General features: G+C 36.9%; 1 protein-coding gene across 6 annotated transcripts in view; it reads right to left on the bottom strand.

Annotated features, from left to right (window-relative positions):
- Nucleotides 1-17524, bottom strand: part of phactr1 (phosphatase and actin regulator 1) — a 45816-nt gene that overhangs the window by 24520 nt on the left and 3772 nt on the right. For 2 of the 6 annotated variants that reach the window (XM_067418286.1, XM_067418287.1), the window contains exon 1: nucleotides 15841-16415. The exons of 1 other annotated variant lie outside the window; for it this stretch is intronic. In XM_067418286.1, the coding sequence (XP_067274387.1) occupies nucleotides 15841-15961 (121 nt within the window). In that variant the 5' untranslated portion in view covers nucleotides 15962-16415. Of the gene's footprint in view, nucleotides 1-4770; nucleotides 5391-15840; nucleotides 16416-17524 lie in introns of those variants that run through there. 3 more of the 6 variants (XM_067418284.1, XM_067418285.1, XM_067418289.1) reach the window with 3 other exon arrangements.

The following is a 17524-nucleotide window of genomic DNA, read 5'->3' as shown; positions in this document are numbered from 1 at the left end:
TACTTTATCCATTCGGTAACTCAAATAAAATAGGGCAAAGAACATTCCTCTTCTCAGATGAAGAGAGACGACCGTGAATTTCTAATCCCATCTTCTGACCTCAGGAGAATAATCATCAGATATTCTTCACATCAGTCAAGCTTTCTGCTCTCTAATAATCCTCTAATTTCACAGATAGGCTAATAAGAGCCCTAAGGTGGAGGAAACATTCAGGAGGAGTCCGAGTGATGCAAATCATTTAAGTCAGCAGGAATTATATTTTGGATGTTCGTTTCTGCATTTATAGATTTGGTTTATGGCAAGTAAATTAAATGCACAAGGACTTTCAACATAGTGCTTGGAAGTTAGGATAGCTCACCAAAAAATAAACACATTCTGTCATCATTTCCCCTCATGTCGTTCCAAACCCTTAAGACTTTCGTTCATCTGTTTTTAATGAAATCTGAGATTTCTGTCCCTCCATTGACAGCTACGTAACTACCACTGTGACACCTCAAATAGTTCAGAAAGAGATCATAAACTAAACTCATATGAATTGAGCGGTTAGTCCAAATTTTATGAAGAGACTCGATCGCTTTATATGATGAACAAATTGAATTTAGGCTTTTATTCACATATAAACATTTAACAACTTACTTATCGGTGGTGGTACGTTTGAGCTTCAGCGAGAACCAATGAGGTTCATTCTCATGTTTAGGGGTGTGTGATATCTATATCGTCTGCGATAATATACTAACTGTTGTTTTAACGATGTGCGATCTGACATTATCGAGTATATCCCTCACACACACCCAGAGTGTGTGCGCTTACACTACGTGATGCACTGCGTGAGTCTATATTTATATCATAAATGTGATATTTATTTTATACAAGTTTATTAAACAGGAATTTAATATTAAGTGACTTACATTTACGACACCTTATTGCCCATTTTTACTTTATTTCCCAACGAGAATAGTTCAGAACAAAGTCAGAGCACTTTAATCGCATCTCTGAGCAACACACGCGGTGTTTCCTTACTAAATGAATCAGCTTTTTGAATGAATCAGTTAAATCAATGATTCAGTGACTAATATAGATTAAGACAGTCAAATGATTTGTTCCTGAATGAATCAGTTGTTTGAATTAATTGGTTGAATCTCAATGACTCACTCATTAACAGTGACTTGCTGGCGCCTATTGGCGGTTTTAAAGTATCTTTTCATGTTTTAAATAATTTCAAATATCAGTATTCAACATCAAAACATTATTTTTGCATAACTGCAGGTTATTTGTCACCTCTAAGCTCATTAAACAGTCAGTGTAAATGCCACTTCAAATGCAGCTTCTGTTTCCTCTCCACTGCGAAGATGAATTTTGTTGATGCTTATTTAATTTGATTTGGTAACAGCCCTATTATGTCTTATTATTATAATTGAATTTGATTAAATTCATGAAATTAACACAAAATATGATGCATGCAAATAATTAGGTTTATATATATATATATATATATATATATATATATATATATATATATATATATATATATAAGGTTAAAATGCTCATAAAGGGAAAAAATACATTTTAACTTTTTGGAAAAGATGATTTCTGTCACTGCTGTGAACTGACCACCACACAGAATATGAAGAATATCAAAAACTTTAGAAGTCAGCTGATCACCAGCACAATAACACGCTCAGCAAAATAACGTCTAATTATCGTTATCGAGAAAATCCCAGAAAATATCGAGATATAATTTTTTGTCAATATCACACAACAGTACTAATGTTACGCATCACGTTTGAGCTTCAGCGAGAACCAATGAGGACAGGTTCATTGTTGTATTATATATATATATATAGCATCTATAGTTACATAAAAGCTAAATTAACCAACAATACTGGCTGTATCTGTCCGGTCTGACGAGCACAACAGCTGCACTGAAATCACTGGAAACTTCCTCTGGGAAAACTGGAAGCATTCTGGATGCTTTCGCCACCGCGTCAGAGAAAGAGCTGTAAAAATAGGCTGCTGGTGAATTAAAACAGCTCAGCAGGTAAAGGAAAGAAAGATGCTCGTTTTTCCATAAGGGCCGTTCTGCTGAAGGAGGCGGAACAGACTTCAGCTCAACATCTGACCGATGGATGTAGGTCATCTGGAAAAACCTACAACTGCCCTGTAGGATGCAGAACGCAAGAAAATAGACTAAATCAACCAAACAATAAAATGTAGATTTGCTAAAAGTTTAATGGCAGCACAGGACTCGACATTAAGCCTGTTCATGTGCTTAAGTAAATCGGTCATTCACTTGTCCGAGCATTTTTGTTTTATTTTTTGTGTTGTAAAAGCAGTGTTCTCACCAGTTTTCAGTCAGCTTTGGCATATTTAAATCTGCATATGTGTGATATTTTTACCTTTTATAAAGGGCATTTCCCCATCTTATTAAATATAGGATATGCGGCAGGTTTCATATTATATTCTTAAATTTGATCTCCAATTAGAATAAGACACTATAGGGCTGTTACCAATCAAATTGAATGAGGTTTTTTGAGGAAAGCATTCCAGGATTTTTCTCCACACGATGGACTTCAATGGGAACCGACGGCTGAAGGTCCAAATTTCAGTTTCAGAGGCTCTGATGATCCCAGAGGAAGAGTCTGATCCAGACAAACCATCACAGTTACTACACAAATAAACATTTATATCCTTTTAAACCCCGATTGCGCAACTAATGTGTTGTTCTTCTTCACAGCGTATGTCATCACGTCGGAAAGGTCACATGACACAGGTGGAAGTACCGAACCAGTGTTAAAACGAGCGTGCAAAGACAAAATCAAACGCCCTTTACACAAATAAAGATAAAACAATGATGTCAGACGATTATAAAGCTGGAGGAGAACATGAGATGAGTTTTTCCGCACTGGATCGGCAATTCCACCCACGTCATGTGACCTTTCCGAAGTGATGACATCACACGCCGTGAAGAACAACAGCACCGAAGTCGAGCATTTGAGGTTAAAAAGTACATAAATGTTCATTTTTAGTAAATGTGGGATGGTTTGTCTGGATCAGACCCTATTCCTCTGGGATCATCAGAGCCTCAGCCGTCGGTTCCCATTGAAGTCCATTATGAGGAGAAAAATCCTGGGGTGTTTTCCTCAAAAAACTTCATTTCTTTTCCACTGAAGAAAGACAGACATGAACATCTTGGATGAGATGAGATGGTGAGAATATCTTCAGGATATTAATTATCAAACTAATCCTTTAACAATATTGAGTAAAATTATATTTAAATGTCATACACTAAAACAAAGCATCATCCCGAAAACACAACAATAAAATAATGCAATAAAACATGAACCCAAATTATATTTTTTCTATTTTTTTAATATATATAATTAAACCCAATTCTTACATTTAATATATAAAATGTTACAATTATTTATATTTTATTTCATGTCTAATTTATTATAATTACTTTTTATTTTGAACATTTATATATTGAAATATAAAATGTATATTTAATGACACATCACATCCTGTAAATTACAAGGCGATCATATTTGTACCTACAAACAAACAATATTTTAATGTAAAAGTACATGTGCTGTCTTTGATGAATAAATATAATAAATTATTTTTTAGATCCAAAGCCCATACAGTGTCTTACAGTGACCCTTCATGTTAAATCCATTATTATTTTTCACTGCATATGGTCAGGTAACCAAATAAAAGGTCTTGCATATTTTATTTACAGTAAACATGACATCAAGGTAATAAGCTCAACACCAGTCATGCGTCTCACAGGTATATTCATAGAAATAGCCAACACATTGTATGGGTCAAAAATTATCAATTTTTCTTTTATGCCAAACATCATTAGGATATTAAGATCATGTTACGTGAAGATATTTTGTAAACTTCCTACCGTAAATATATCATAAATGTATTATTACACTGTAAAAAAATATTTAGAAAAAAAGTTACCTGGTTGCCTTAAAATTTGAGTTCATTGAAATTAAAATGTTGAGTTAATACAATGACAATTTTTTTGAGATTCGACAACCTTTATTAAAATATTATTAAAAGATTTTGTAAGCATATTGGGTAATTGTTTTATTTCTGATGACGCAGTGAAACATGCCAAATTGTGCTATTTTCATGATTTATCACATTTTTTATGTGGTTCAGATACAATATTTTGAGTTTCTATTTATTAAACAAATTTCCTTTATTGTATCAACTCAAAATTAAGGCAACCAAATAACTCACATTGTTAAGTTAAACCAACAAAAATCAACCAAAAATTTTTACAATGTAAGGACTACATTTAGACAACTTTAAAGGGGATTTTCTCAATATTTTTACTTTTTTTGCACCCTCAGATTCCAGATTTTGTCCAAATATATAACAAACAATGGAAAGATAATTTATTCAGCAAAAAAAATGACTCTCATGAGTATTTTTGTGGTCCAGTGTCCCATTGCAGTGTGTACTGTTAGTTAACATGAGAGTGCAAGGATGGAAAAATAATATTCTTGAATGTTATTTTTAAAAATTAATGTTTATGAAGTTGCAGTTGTATAATAAATGGAAATACTGCAAGCTGAAAAACAATACGTTATTCTAACATTGTAACTTAGTTGGAGAGATCAATACGCTGTCACATATTTCTATTGTATTTTAACATGTTCAGCTCAGGATTCAACAGTCCAACATAAGCATGAATAAAAATGGCTGTTGTATTGTACAGCATCGGTCCGGACGGGCATCATCATCATCACTCACCGTCCCGGATGTCGTTCCCGCGGCTGCAGTTACTGCAGATGTGCTTGATATGACCGGAGATCACAAACGGAGTGTTGTTGTTACCGGGGGCGGTTGGCTGCCGCAGTCTGACCAGGTTAAAGGCTCTCCGTTTGCGCGGTTTCTCTGCGGACGACGACGATGATAATGATGAAGAAGAGGACGCGTCCTCCCGTAACCGAGATGTGAGCCATGTCCCGTGCGCTCCCGTGAATGCGGGACCCGCCATGGCGGATCCGTGTCTATCTGTCACACCCCGGGATGGAGCGGATATCGAACGGAAGAGCGCGTCCATGAGCCTTACCGATCATCCCGAGCCGCGCAAACCGGGTTTAAATGTACCGACCACCAACGGCACGCGCAAAAACCGTTGGCCCACCTGAGTATAAGCGCGTCTGTATATATACACACACATACAAACATACATCTGATGTAAACCAGTTCCCTAATTCGGTATTTTCTATAATATTTCACACCTTTAAAATCCCGGTAATCCTGTTTGTTATTTGCGCGCGAATCAAAAGCGACTGGCGCAGATTTGTTTATCATAAGCGGAGGGATGCGCCTCTCGGTAGCATCACTTCAAATTCATCAACGTGACGCAATGCCGTAAAGTCCACGTAAAAATACGCGGACCGGAATCCACCGTTAACGGGAGCAAACTCAACGGTGAGAACTTGTCTCATGAATATTAATGAGCCAACAGGCACGCCTGATTGGAAGCTGCTGCTATGTTGAAGGCTTGGCTCATCAATAATAATGACGCAACTTGACGTTGGTAAACTCTATAGATATTTTTTACTAGTGTTTAACAACATTTATTTAAATTTTATCATCGTTTTTTTTTTTTTTTTATTATTATTACCAAGCAACGTGATCTTTTTCATGAGAGCTAAGCCTTCGCCATAGTATTATTTACACCGACCACAGTCCTTACAGAGAGAATCCAGACCGGATCTACCGAGTGACCCCGCCAACGTCACCGTGTTTTGAATAGTGACAGTTACTGAAACCTGTGCTAAAAAACAAACATAATAACGGTAACCGTCGGTATTTATTTTTCCTTGACATAATATGCTAATGAGGGAGGCGTCAACATCCATCGGCCAATGGGGCACAGACTGCCTTCTGACGTTTGATTGACACCCTCTCATTAGCATGTTGAGCCAAGGAAAAATAAAATAAACGGTAAAGACAAAAAAAGTTCACAATTTCCTTAAATTATGTATTTATGCCCCCGACATTTGTTTTCATTATTGAATTATCTCCTCACACATTGATTTATCTATATATTTATTTATCCAGGAATATGTGGGTTTATGCATTTATTTGCACATTTATTTATGTAGCACTGCCTGGATGTATTTATTTGCATATTTATTAATTTATTTGCAGGTTTCGTCCTCTATACAACTATAAATCTCCATAAATCCCAAGTATAAATACCCTAAAGATATTTAATAGAAAGGTTGTTACTGAGAGATTATTTTGGTTTTCCGCAAGGGAAACATTTAGAGTAAACCAGTAATAAATAAAATTAAACTAAATGAACAAATTATTAATATAAATAAATACATTTAAAAAAACTAAATACACACATGTAGTATTATAGTGTGTATATACATTACATACTTTATTCATACTTAAATATTCACACTTAATTTTTCAGAGTATAAAAATGGTCTGTTATGGAAATTCTTGTCTTTGGAAAAATTTGATATCTAATTTTAAGAAAAAAGATATCTATGTATATATGTATATATATATATATATATATATATATATATATATATATATATATATATATATATATACACATACATACATACATACATACATACATACATATATATACATATATATATACACACATATATATACACACACACATATACACATACATATATATACATATACACACATATACATATATATATACATATATACACATATACATATACATAGATATCTTTTTTCTTAAAATTAGATATCAAATTAAACAAAATTTTATCAACAAAAATATCTCAACAAAATTTGGTTAAAAAAATTGATTAATGATTACATAAACTAATAAACTAATGATTAAATTATATATATATACACACACACACATAGATATCCCACAACATATATATCTATATCGATATGAAACGCTCAGATCCTTAAACCGAGGTGATAAAAATCTGCAATAAACACGCATTTATTCTTTATTAGTTTTCTAACGCAGGGTTTTCAATCTTCTAGAGCCCAAATATGATCCACCCTAAAACTTAAATATGCAGCTATTTTCGTCCATACATTTTTTTTTAATGTTTCATTTCTGTACTGTACTGTTGGATTATATAATGTATATACTGCTGGAGTTTATTTCTATATATAGGGTTAAATGTACAGCATCACGTGTGTTTACTGCAGATGTTAGATCGCCTCGGTTTAAGGATCTGAGCGTTTGTTCTGTGTGTGCTTCATTAAACTGGTCCCAGAACAGATGCAGCCCTGAGGAACAGATGAAGTATTATATCTAGGATAAATCGAACCATGACTCATACGCTCTCTCTCTCAATCTCCAGCAGATGGCAATCTATGGTGTGTGAGAGAAAATTAACCCATGTGTGATATTAATCATATGTTTGAAATGTGTATTTGTGTGTGTATGTCTGTCACAAACCAGCGGTGCATTTAATGTGTGTGTGTGAATCAGCTGAATCTTCAGTCAAGTTCAGGTCACATGACGCAACCCACAAAAACAAAAACATCTGGTGAGAATGGTGCAAAAAAATAGACTTAATTTTCTTTATGAAAAATAATACATTACCATTGCGCACATACATAATTACCTAATAGCCATATGTTCCTGGAAAAAATCTTCACTTACGCTTCACGTTTAGAATGACTCCAAACGAAAGCTTTTGAAGAGTAATGATGGTCATGAAGATAAACAGCCGAGTGTTTATAACTCATCCCTTACAGAAGATCGTTTGACGGGTTGCATAGACAGTTTAATCCATACGGTTATGCAACTGTATCCCTTTAACACACACACACACACACACACACACACACACACACACACACACACAGCGGTAATACATCTGACATTCTAACATGTTTCAGTGATTGGCTTATTCTGAGCTTGACTCACCGTTACACACACTCTCTCTCTCTCTCTCTCTCTCTCTCTCTCTCTCTCACACAAAGATAATACATCTGGACATACATCCATATACACATATAGGCCTATATACATACATTCATATACATACATACACATTATATATATATATATATATATATATATAGTCCCTGACAAAAGTCTTGTCGCTTAGAATACCTAGAAATACCTGATATTAACCTGACTTTTAATCAATTCATTGGTGTTAGAAATAGCTCATATGAAAAGCTAAAACCCTCCCAAATGATGTTTAATGCACTGAAATTAATAATTTTCACAGAAAAAATATTTATCATTTAATCAAGACAGAAAGGTCAAATTTTGGCAAGACAAAAGTTTTGTCGCCTATACAGAAATTAAACGAATTTACTGCAAATACAAAAATATGTCAGCAAATTAAGTTGTGGTGCTGTGAGATCCAAATTTAATATCTTGTATGACTTCCATGAGCTTGAAGGACTGCATCCATGCGGTTTGGCAAGGATTCATACAATTTATTGATGAAGTCATCAGGAATAGCTAAGAAAGCAGTCTTGCATGCCTCCCAGAGTTCATCAATATTCTTTGGTTTCGTCTTCCATGCGTCCTCTTTCATCCTACCCCACATATGCTCAATGATGTTCATGTCTGGTGACTGGGCTGGCCAATCCTGGAGCATCTTGATCTTCTTCGCCTTGAGGAACTTTGATGTGGAGATGGAAGTATGCGATGCAGCACCGTCCTGCTGCAGAATTTGGCCTCTTTTATGGTTGAGAATATAAGAGGTAGCTAAGATTTCTTGGTATTTTAGACTATTGATGTTGCCTTCCACCCTGCAGATCTCTCGCACACCCCCATACTGGATGTAACCCCAGACCATGATTTTTCCGCCACCAAACTTCACTGTTTTCTGGGTGAATCTCGGATCCATTCTGGCTCCCGTAGGTCTCCTGCAATATTTGCGGCGACTGTGGTGTAATTCAACAGAAGATTCATCTGAAAAATCCACCTTCTGCCACTTTTCCTGCCTCCATCCTTTTAGCAGGCTGTGGGCCTTGGCAAATGCCACATGGTTTTTCAATTGTCTTTTGTTTAGTGCTGGCTTCTGGGCACTGATTCGACCATGGAGGCCATTTCGAGACAGAATCCGACAAACTGTTCTGGTTGACACAGGGACTTCAGGTGACCAGGTCTCGTGGAGCTCTGCTGCAGTGGAAAATGGGCTGGCCTTGGATTTTCGAGCTAACAAACGGTCCTCTCGAGCAGTTGTCTTGAGGGGTCTGCCTGACCTGGGCTGGTCAAAAACGTCTCCAGTCTCTTCAAATCTTTTTTTTTATCCTCTGTACTTGACGCTGAGACACATTGAAGGTGTCTGCCACATCAGCAGTGGATCTGGTCTTCAGCCTCTTGATAATCAAAACTTTAGCCTCAGGGTGAATCTTAGGCATGTTTGCAGAGGTCTAGTTGCAGTTGATGTGAAGGTCTAGTGTACTGGGGTTCTTTTTATACACACTTGAGACCTAATTGATCCATTATTAGTCACAGGTGAAGCTCATATGACAAGGTGACAACACTTATGTCTTTGCAATAATTGACTCAATGGGCTTTACCAAGCTGTGAATATTAGAATACTTTTTGAAAGTTTAGTTTTTCACTGAAACATTATCACAAAAGCTGGTGGGATTAAAATGAGCCATTTCTTGTAAAAAAATCTTGATTAGAAATATATTTCAGAGGCACTTTAGGTCAATTTGTACACAAGCGACAAGACTTTTGTCAGGGACTGTATATATATCTATATATATTCACACACACATACACAACATTTTATATTTAACACACACTCTCTCTCTCTCTCTCACACACACACACACACACGTTGCGTTTTCATATTTATCAGGGACTTTCCATAAACAATGATTTTCATACTGTTTCATACTCTCATGCACACAAAACTACAGGCATTTTCAAAACCATGATTTGGATATTGCTATAATTATGGGAACGAAATGTTTACTAGGCCACACACACACAGCCTACAGGCAATGTCTGTGCGAGTATCAGATGAGTGTGTGTTGTGTCTGGCTTCAGTGAAATACCCTGACAGCGTATTGATCTCTCAGCTCATTCAACCACAAGGACTGCAGTAAAGCATAACACTTCACCAGCGCCGTCATTATAACACTTCAACAGCACCGTTGTCATGACAAATCCTGTCCGCTGTGAAATCGTGTCTGCAAGGACCCCCAGAGCGATTCTATTGGCTGAAAGAAATTTTAATAGGTAATCTGTTCAGAGCCTGATTACGATTCTTACAAAATTTTATTTTTGATTTTTCGGTTTGATTTTTGCTGTTTAAATCATATGTTTCATATACTAGTAGTATATACCTGAAGCTATATGTGCTTATATACGTATATACGCATATCTCGTATAGAATCTATTTATTTTGTGCACTGGTTCTGTATATTGCTGGGGGTTTTTTAAAATTCTTTATTATTTACATTATAGGTACATTACTATGTCATGATGTTGTATTGGTACTTAAGTTTATCAGTCATAATAATTCAGAACATGTTTTTGCTCCCATAGCAATCAATTACATATTTCAAATAAATGTTTTGCGTGTGTGTGTGTGTGTGTGTGTGTACTTAGTATGGCAATGAATTCATAGATTATTTTTAAACAATTTCTTGTCCAGAACCATGTATAACAACTTTTGATCAGGCATTTAACACCGCTACCAGCGGACACGATTTTATAGGTGGACAGGATTTGTCACGACACCGTCATTATAACACTTCACCAGCGCCGTCATTATAACACTTCACCAGCGCCGTCATTATAACACTTCACCAGCGCAGTCATTATAACACTTCACCAGCGCCGTCATTATAACACTTCACCAGCGCCATCATTATAACACTTCACCAGCGCAGTCATTATAACACTTCGCCAGCGCAGACATTATAACACTTCGCCAGCGCAGACATTATAACACTTCACCAGCGCCGTCATTATAACACTTCACCAGCGCAGTCATTATAACACTTCACCAGCGCCGTCATTATAACACTTCGCCAGCGCAGACATTATAACACTTCGCCAGCGCAGACATTATAACACTTCACCAGCGCCGTCATTATAACACTTCACCAGCGCCGTCATTATAACACTTCACCAGCGCCGTCATTATAACACTTCACCAGCGCCGTCATTATAACACTTCGCCAGCGCCGTCATTATAACACTTCACCAGCGCCGTCATTATAACACTTCACCAGCGCAGACATTATAACACTTCACCAGCGCAGACATTATAACACTTCACCAGCGCAGACATTATAACACTTCACCAGCGCAGACATTATAACACTTCACCAGCGCCATTATTATATTGCTCCAACAGTGGACCTTTTTTCACCCAGCTGCTTGGCCATTTCCCCGTAGCCCTTTCCAGCCTTGTGGAGGTGCACAATTTTGTCTCTCGTGTCTTTGGACAGCTCTTTGGTCTCGGTCATGTTAGTAGTTGGATTCTTACTGACTGGGGTGGACAGGTGTCTTTATCAGCTAACGACCTCAAACAGGAGCATCTAATGTAGGATAATAAATGGAGTGGAGGTGGACATTTTAAAGGCAGACTAAGGTCTTTGAGGGTTAGAATTCTAGCTGATAGACGGGCGTTCAAATACTAATTTGCAGCACGTATCACAAATAAATAGTTAAAAAATCATACATTGTGATTTCTGGAATTTTGTTTTAGATTATGTCTCTCACAGCAGGGGGTTCAAATACTTATTTTCCTCACTGTATATGTATGTATGTGTATATATATATATATATATATATATATATATATATATATATATATATATATATACACACACACATATATAAAAAGATAATTCAGTATATTAATAAATACTATAATACTAGCCTGTATTAATAATACTTCACTGAGCGACTGGACACATCCATGAGATTTTCAAACTTAAATTGTTCGTAAAATGCAAAATAAAAAAACACATCTGCTATGATCTATAAAACAAGGTCTGAATGCAGTGACTTGAGCTGAACATCTGAGGAGCATCGGCACACATCTGCCCTGAAAACACTAATGAGATGAAACCGCTTCCACCTCTCAGTCACACACACACACACACACACACACACACACACACACACTCTTCACATTTACAGCACTGGAAGATTCTATGTGACAGGAAGGTCACAGTGACATCATCAATGCTTCAGTATGATGTCATACTCGCACTAGAGTAAGGCAGTGATGTCACAATGGCAAGATATAAAACATGCACTTTCAAAAAGTAATTAGTCAAGCATCACTATCACCACTGCTTTAAAGTACTTAAGTGATCGACGAGGTCATACGACAGCACCGAAACCTCATTCAGTCAGATGTCCTTCTTTTGAACGAGTTGTGTTGGTGATCCGACAAAAGCAACCGCAAAAAGTGCAACAGACGGCTTTGACCGTATAAATCTCAATCTACTTTCATTGCATGCAAAATAGAAGCTTGTGCATTTATTCTGCCTAAACATCTTCTGTCCATTCCAAATTCCCCAAAAAATTATAAATAATGATATCTATAAGTTTGGTCCAGTTCGTCATTGGACCAGTACATTTAAAGGTCCACTGAAATCAAAATTTTAGTTTTTTAGCTTTTAGTGACTGTGTTAGCCTTAAAGTTATGAATAAGATGATATGTTCTGAAACTATGACAAAATTTGCATTTAGGAGATATAAGTATTCAAAATGTACAGTCTCCCACTTCCGTTAAAACGAATCTCAGATTTTGGTGACATCATCGCAGACTTCACTTTCTCGTCAAATCTTCTGTCCAATCAGAATGCGCTCTAGAATCTAAAGCCCGCCCCCTACAATGCTGAAGCTGAAATCGGTCAGCTGTTAACACACATTTGCTAATTTCTACATGGTGAAAGGCACACAGCACACTATATATGTGATAGGAAACGATTCAGTGTAAATATGCTTTCATTTGAGGCGAATAAAGAACATGAACGGAGTACTCTAAAAGCAACTCATGTAAACACCTTAATCAGAATATTGTCTTATTTAGAATAAGGTCATAGACATGGGCTCATTTTGGCTGCTGATATCTTAATTCACGACCAAATCGAAAGAAAAATGTTTTATACTGTAAGATGAGCGCATTCGACTGCATGACTCACCGGCGCACATCAAGACTGTGCTGAGTTTATTTCTGTGCATTCACGAGTGTGTGTGTGTGTGTGTGTGTGTTTCCCTTTCAGAAACATCTGCATCTCTGAATTAAAACAGCACTAGAGCAGCTTTACCACTTCACCATTATTTAGTTTACAGTAATCATTTACCATGCAAATACATGAATCATTCAGAACCATGGTAATACCATGTTTTTGGACATGCACCGTGGTACATTGGTAACATTGGGATCAAGTGCCTTGGAGAAGTTACTCTACATAATGTGGATATATATCAATGCAGCGTGGTATTAAGTACCTTGAAGTTATATGCAAACGTGTTATTAAAGTTCATATACTACAGTATTATTCTCTAATCATTCAGTACCATAGTATTATTGTTTGGACACTGTACCATGGTAATCTATGTAATACTTTGGAGTACAGTGTGTATATAGTATCATTTGAATATGGTAATCATTCAGTGCCATGATAATTCCATGTTTTTTGCAGATGTACAATGGAAATATCTGATTTTTTTAGACTTTAGTACTTTTTTAAAAAGTACTCTGGAGTAAATTCTCTTAATAATACGGTATATATGCACCATGTTGTTTTACATATATAGCATTGTATTTTTTTTTAAGCAGTTTGGGGTACTATATAAATGCAACGGCAAATGTGTTATTTATTTAGTACCTTTTTTTTTTATCACTCATGTTTGGACACATATGGTAAATGCATGTGTTTTTGGACATAAACCATGGTGAAATTGTAATTATTGGAAGTATTATTGAGTAAATACTTAAATAACATGGCATATGTTAATCCACCATGGTATTATGAAGTAGTTTGGAGTAATATGTAAATATAATAACGTGTACATCTTTTGGTAATGATAATTCCATGTTTTTGCATAAGTACCCAGTAAAATTTTAATTTTCTGAAGTACTTTGGAGTAAATACTCGAAATAACGGTATGCACCATGTTGTTTTTAAAGGGTTACTTCAGCGATTAGCATATGGCTTTGTATCAGTAGAAACCCTGGAGAATATTCAAATTATTGTGCTTTCCCCCCTCATATCTCCCTGAGACAAGAGATTTATGCATTTTATTTCTGGAAAAATTCCTCCTATGATGCAAAATGACGATTTTTGCATCATAGGAGGAATGTTTGCCCAGAGGCTAAAGACTACAGCCAGCAGAGGGAGCTATTTCCGCATGTTTTGAATCTGCGCATGGGGGATGGGAGATAACACTCAGCTGGCAGGGAGAGCTCAGCTTGCAGACAGGATCATTTAAACGGAGCTATGGTGAGCAATGTAAGTCTTTTAACATCTCAAATTCATTTCTATGAAAGTTAAGCTTGTACAGGCATGAACTGAAACGCGTGCCAGACTGAACTCGCGTTGTGAATGTATGCCGCAAATGTAGTCGCGATTACCTCAGCTCTCAGTTAGTGCTCAGGGCTGTGATACTCGCGCGGTGACTCACTCATTATATTGAACAGACACGTTCAGTTTTTAATTGTAGTGTCTTCTCTAACTCAGTCACAGTAATGAAGTTGGTGGTGTTGGGAATGGCCTCACAGGGCAGCGAAGCATTCTGGGAATTGTAGTCTTTCATCCCCATGGGACAAAAATACATTTTCTGTCTTTTCTCAGTCTAGAAGACACCAAATTCAAAAATAATTTCACATTTCTACTGCATTGATGACCCAGTTTAAATACAGATTCATCTTCCCAGCGCTGAAGTACCCCTTTAAGTAATGGAGTACCATTTAAAAGTTCATATACCATAGTATTCTTTAAGTAAGTACTGTAATATTAGGCAGAGTCTATTATGTTGGACACTATGATAAAAGCATGAGTTTTTGGAAAAGGGATTGGGATTTTTGGAAGATTGTGAAATACTTTAAACAACATGCATGTCAAAGCACCATTGTATTTTTAAAGGATTCTTAAAGTAATATATAACAGCATACAGTATAGATACCATATCTAAAAGATATGGAGCAAAGTAGAGCAAAAAGAGCAAAAAGTCTCAATAACAGGGTATATGTTAATGCATCATGTTTATAGCTTGGAGTACTTTGTAAAAAATTCCTTTAACAAGAAGGTTCTTGAGTAAAAATCAGGGAATACAGAATAAAATGGATTTTATGAACGTGTTTGAGAAAGAAATGAAGGAGAGGTGTTCTAATAAAGAGGGTACATGTATGTAGGCTGTAAACTGAAGAATGTTTTATTTTTATATCAGACCACTATTGTGGATCAGACCATTTTATTTTTATTTTTTTTAATTATCTTTACAACTGTTTTAACTATCCTTGTTTTTAATCTTTAATTCATACACATTATACTTTTTTCTCATGCATATATGACCACTATTTTAATGAATTTCTATGTAAAGCACTGAATTGCCATTGGGTATGAAATGTGCTGTACAAATAAACTTGCCTTGCGTGTAATAAATATACTGGCATATGTATAGTAATGGTATTCTTTATGTATTATTTGGTCATGTCTATGTTGATCACTATTTTTGGTTAAAGCACGTGTTTTAGACATGCACTGATATGACATCCTTTAATTGGAGTGTCATGCTATCATCCATCCAGTATGAACATGATAATTATTATGTACAATAGCATGGCATTACCACAGTAGCCTACAGTTGTGAACGCGCACACACACCTGTCTGTAATGTGTAGGACAGCCTGGTTTCGTTCAGGTACGGTGTGTCGCTCTTGGACCGGGCTCTTCTGATGGGCCGCCGGTCCACATCCTCCTGCTCGGCCGCCGCCGCCGCCGCCATCAGATCCGCGGGACCCCCGGTGCAGCCCCCGTTAACGGCAGAGACACGGAAGAGCGTGTGCGGGCGGGAGGGATGGATGGAGACTCCTCCTCGCTCCGTTAACCGATCAACCGACACGACACACGCGAAACAGAAGCGCACGGACCGTCATTCGCATCCCGCCCTGATGCAGCACACGGATGAACGGAAACATCCAGAGCGAGCGCGTGGAATCCTCCTCCCGTACTACCGTTACTAACCGGGATGACGTACGTGTACGGCACGGAGAATCTGCACTGATCAGATCTGCGTCCCTTCACGTGCTAGGTCTCATGACACAGGCATGTAGATGTCATAGTAAACGCCGGTAAAACGGCACCGATTCCCGTGCAGCTGTGACATCATCAGTACCGATCGATGATCCGGAGCGCTTCACCGGTCTACGGTTCAGAGCTGACTCATGCTGATAGAGACACACACGATTGGACCATGCAAACTGTAATACAAATACAGAAATATAACCGGAATATTATAACCTGCTATTCGGTGCCTGTTGGACATACATATATATTTTTTACACTCTAAACTAAAAATACTTGTGTAGCCTAATCATGATGCGGTTATAAACATTTGATAAAACAAAAACAAAAAATGTAACCAAGAAAATCTATGGAATAGGCTTTATCAGAAATGTCGACTCTGTTAGAGACAAATGAACCACAGTTTAAAATACTTGACCCTTTCATGCATCGGTCACTACAGTGGACAGCTATTCAAAATGCATTTTCTTCCATATGCGTGAGATTTGATGGCATAGTTGCACATAACCTCTATAGTTTATGTTATGGACCCTCGTGCATCATCCTATACATTGCCACCAAGTGGCAGGTCGTTGCATATCCATTTTCCTCTCCAAACCAAGATATCAGAAATGCCACATTGCTCAAGCATGCAGGTAAAAAGCCTCATGCAATATCTAATGAGTCATATCACAGTTACATTTTTCAAGTATTGATTTTAGATTGGCAGAAAATTCTGATTAATCATCTGTCACTACAGTGGACCATATGCATCAATCATGCATCAATAGAGCTATATTTCAGCTACAATTCATACTAATATGAATATGAACGACGCTGGTTATATCTGATTTGAGAGAGGGTCATAAACCACATAAATAAGGCAGCCAAAAACTCTTTCTTTGTTTTTATATTAACCCCAAACCAAATTTATCAAAATCATCTGCTAGATTCAAGGGGGTAATCTAGCTCTCGGAAAGCGTTCCCCCCATAGGGGCGGCCATTGCTCACCAAGCCATCACCTGCTGTTAGCATCCCATTGACTCCCATTCATTTTTGAGTCACTTTGACAGTGAATAACTTTACATCTGAGGCGTTTAAAGACTCCATTTGTCCATTGTTTATTTCTAAAGAAACACGACAATGTATAAAAGGCTCCATTGCCTTGTATCTTACACTATCGCCCCGCAGAAGCTGTTTTTGTATAAATAGGCTAACAATTGCGTCATAACCAACGCGACTCTGTGGCACAGTTGAGAAATTACCGTATAGACCTAAGGAGACG

The sequence above is a fragment of the Pseudorasbora parva genome, chromosome 15 (genome assembly GCF_024679245.1).
Source record: "Pseudorasbora parva isolate DD20220531a chromosome 15, ASM2467924v1, whole genome shotgun sequence".
Taxonomy (NCBI): Eukaryota; Metazoa; Chordata; class Actinopteri; order Cypriniformes; family Gobionidae; genus Pseudorasbora; species Pseudorasbora parva.
This window is presented reverse-complemented; position numbering and strand designations above follow the sequence as displayed.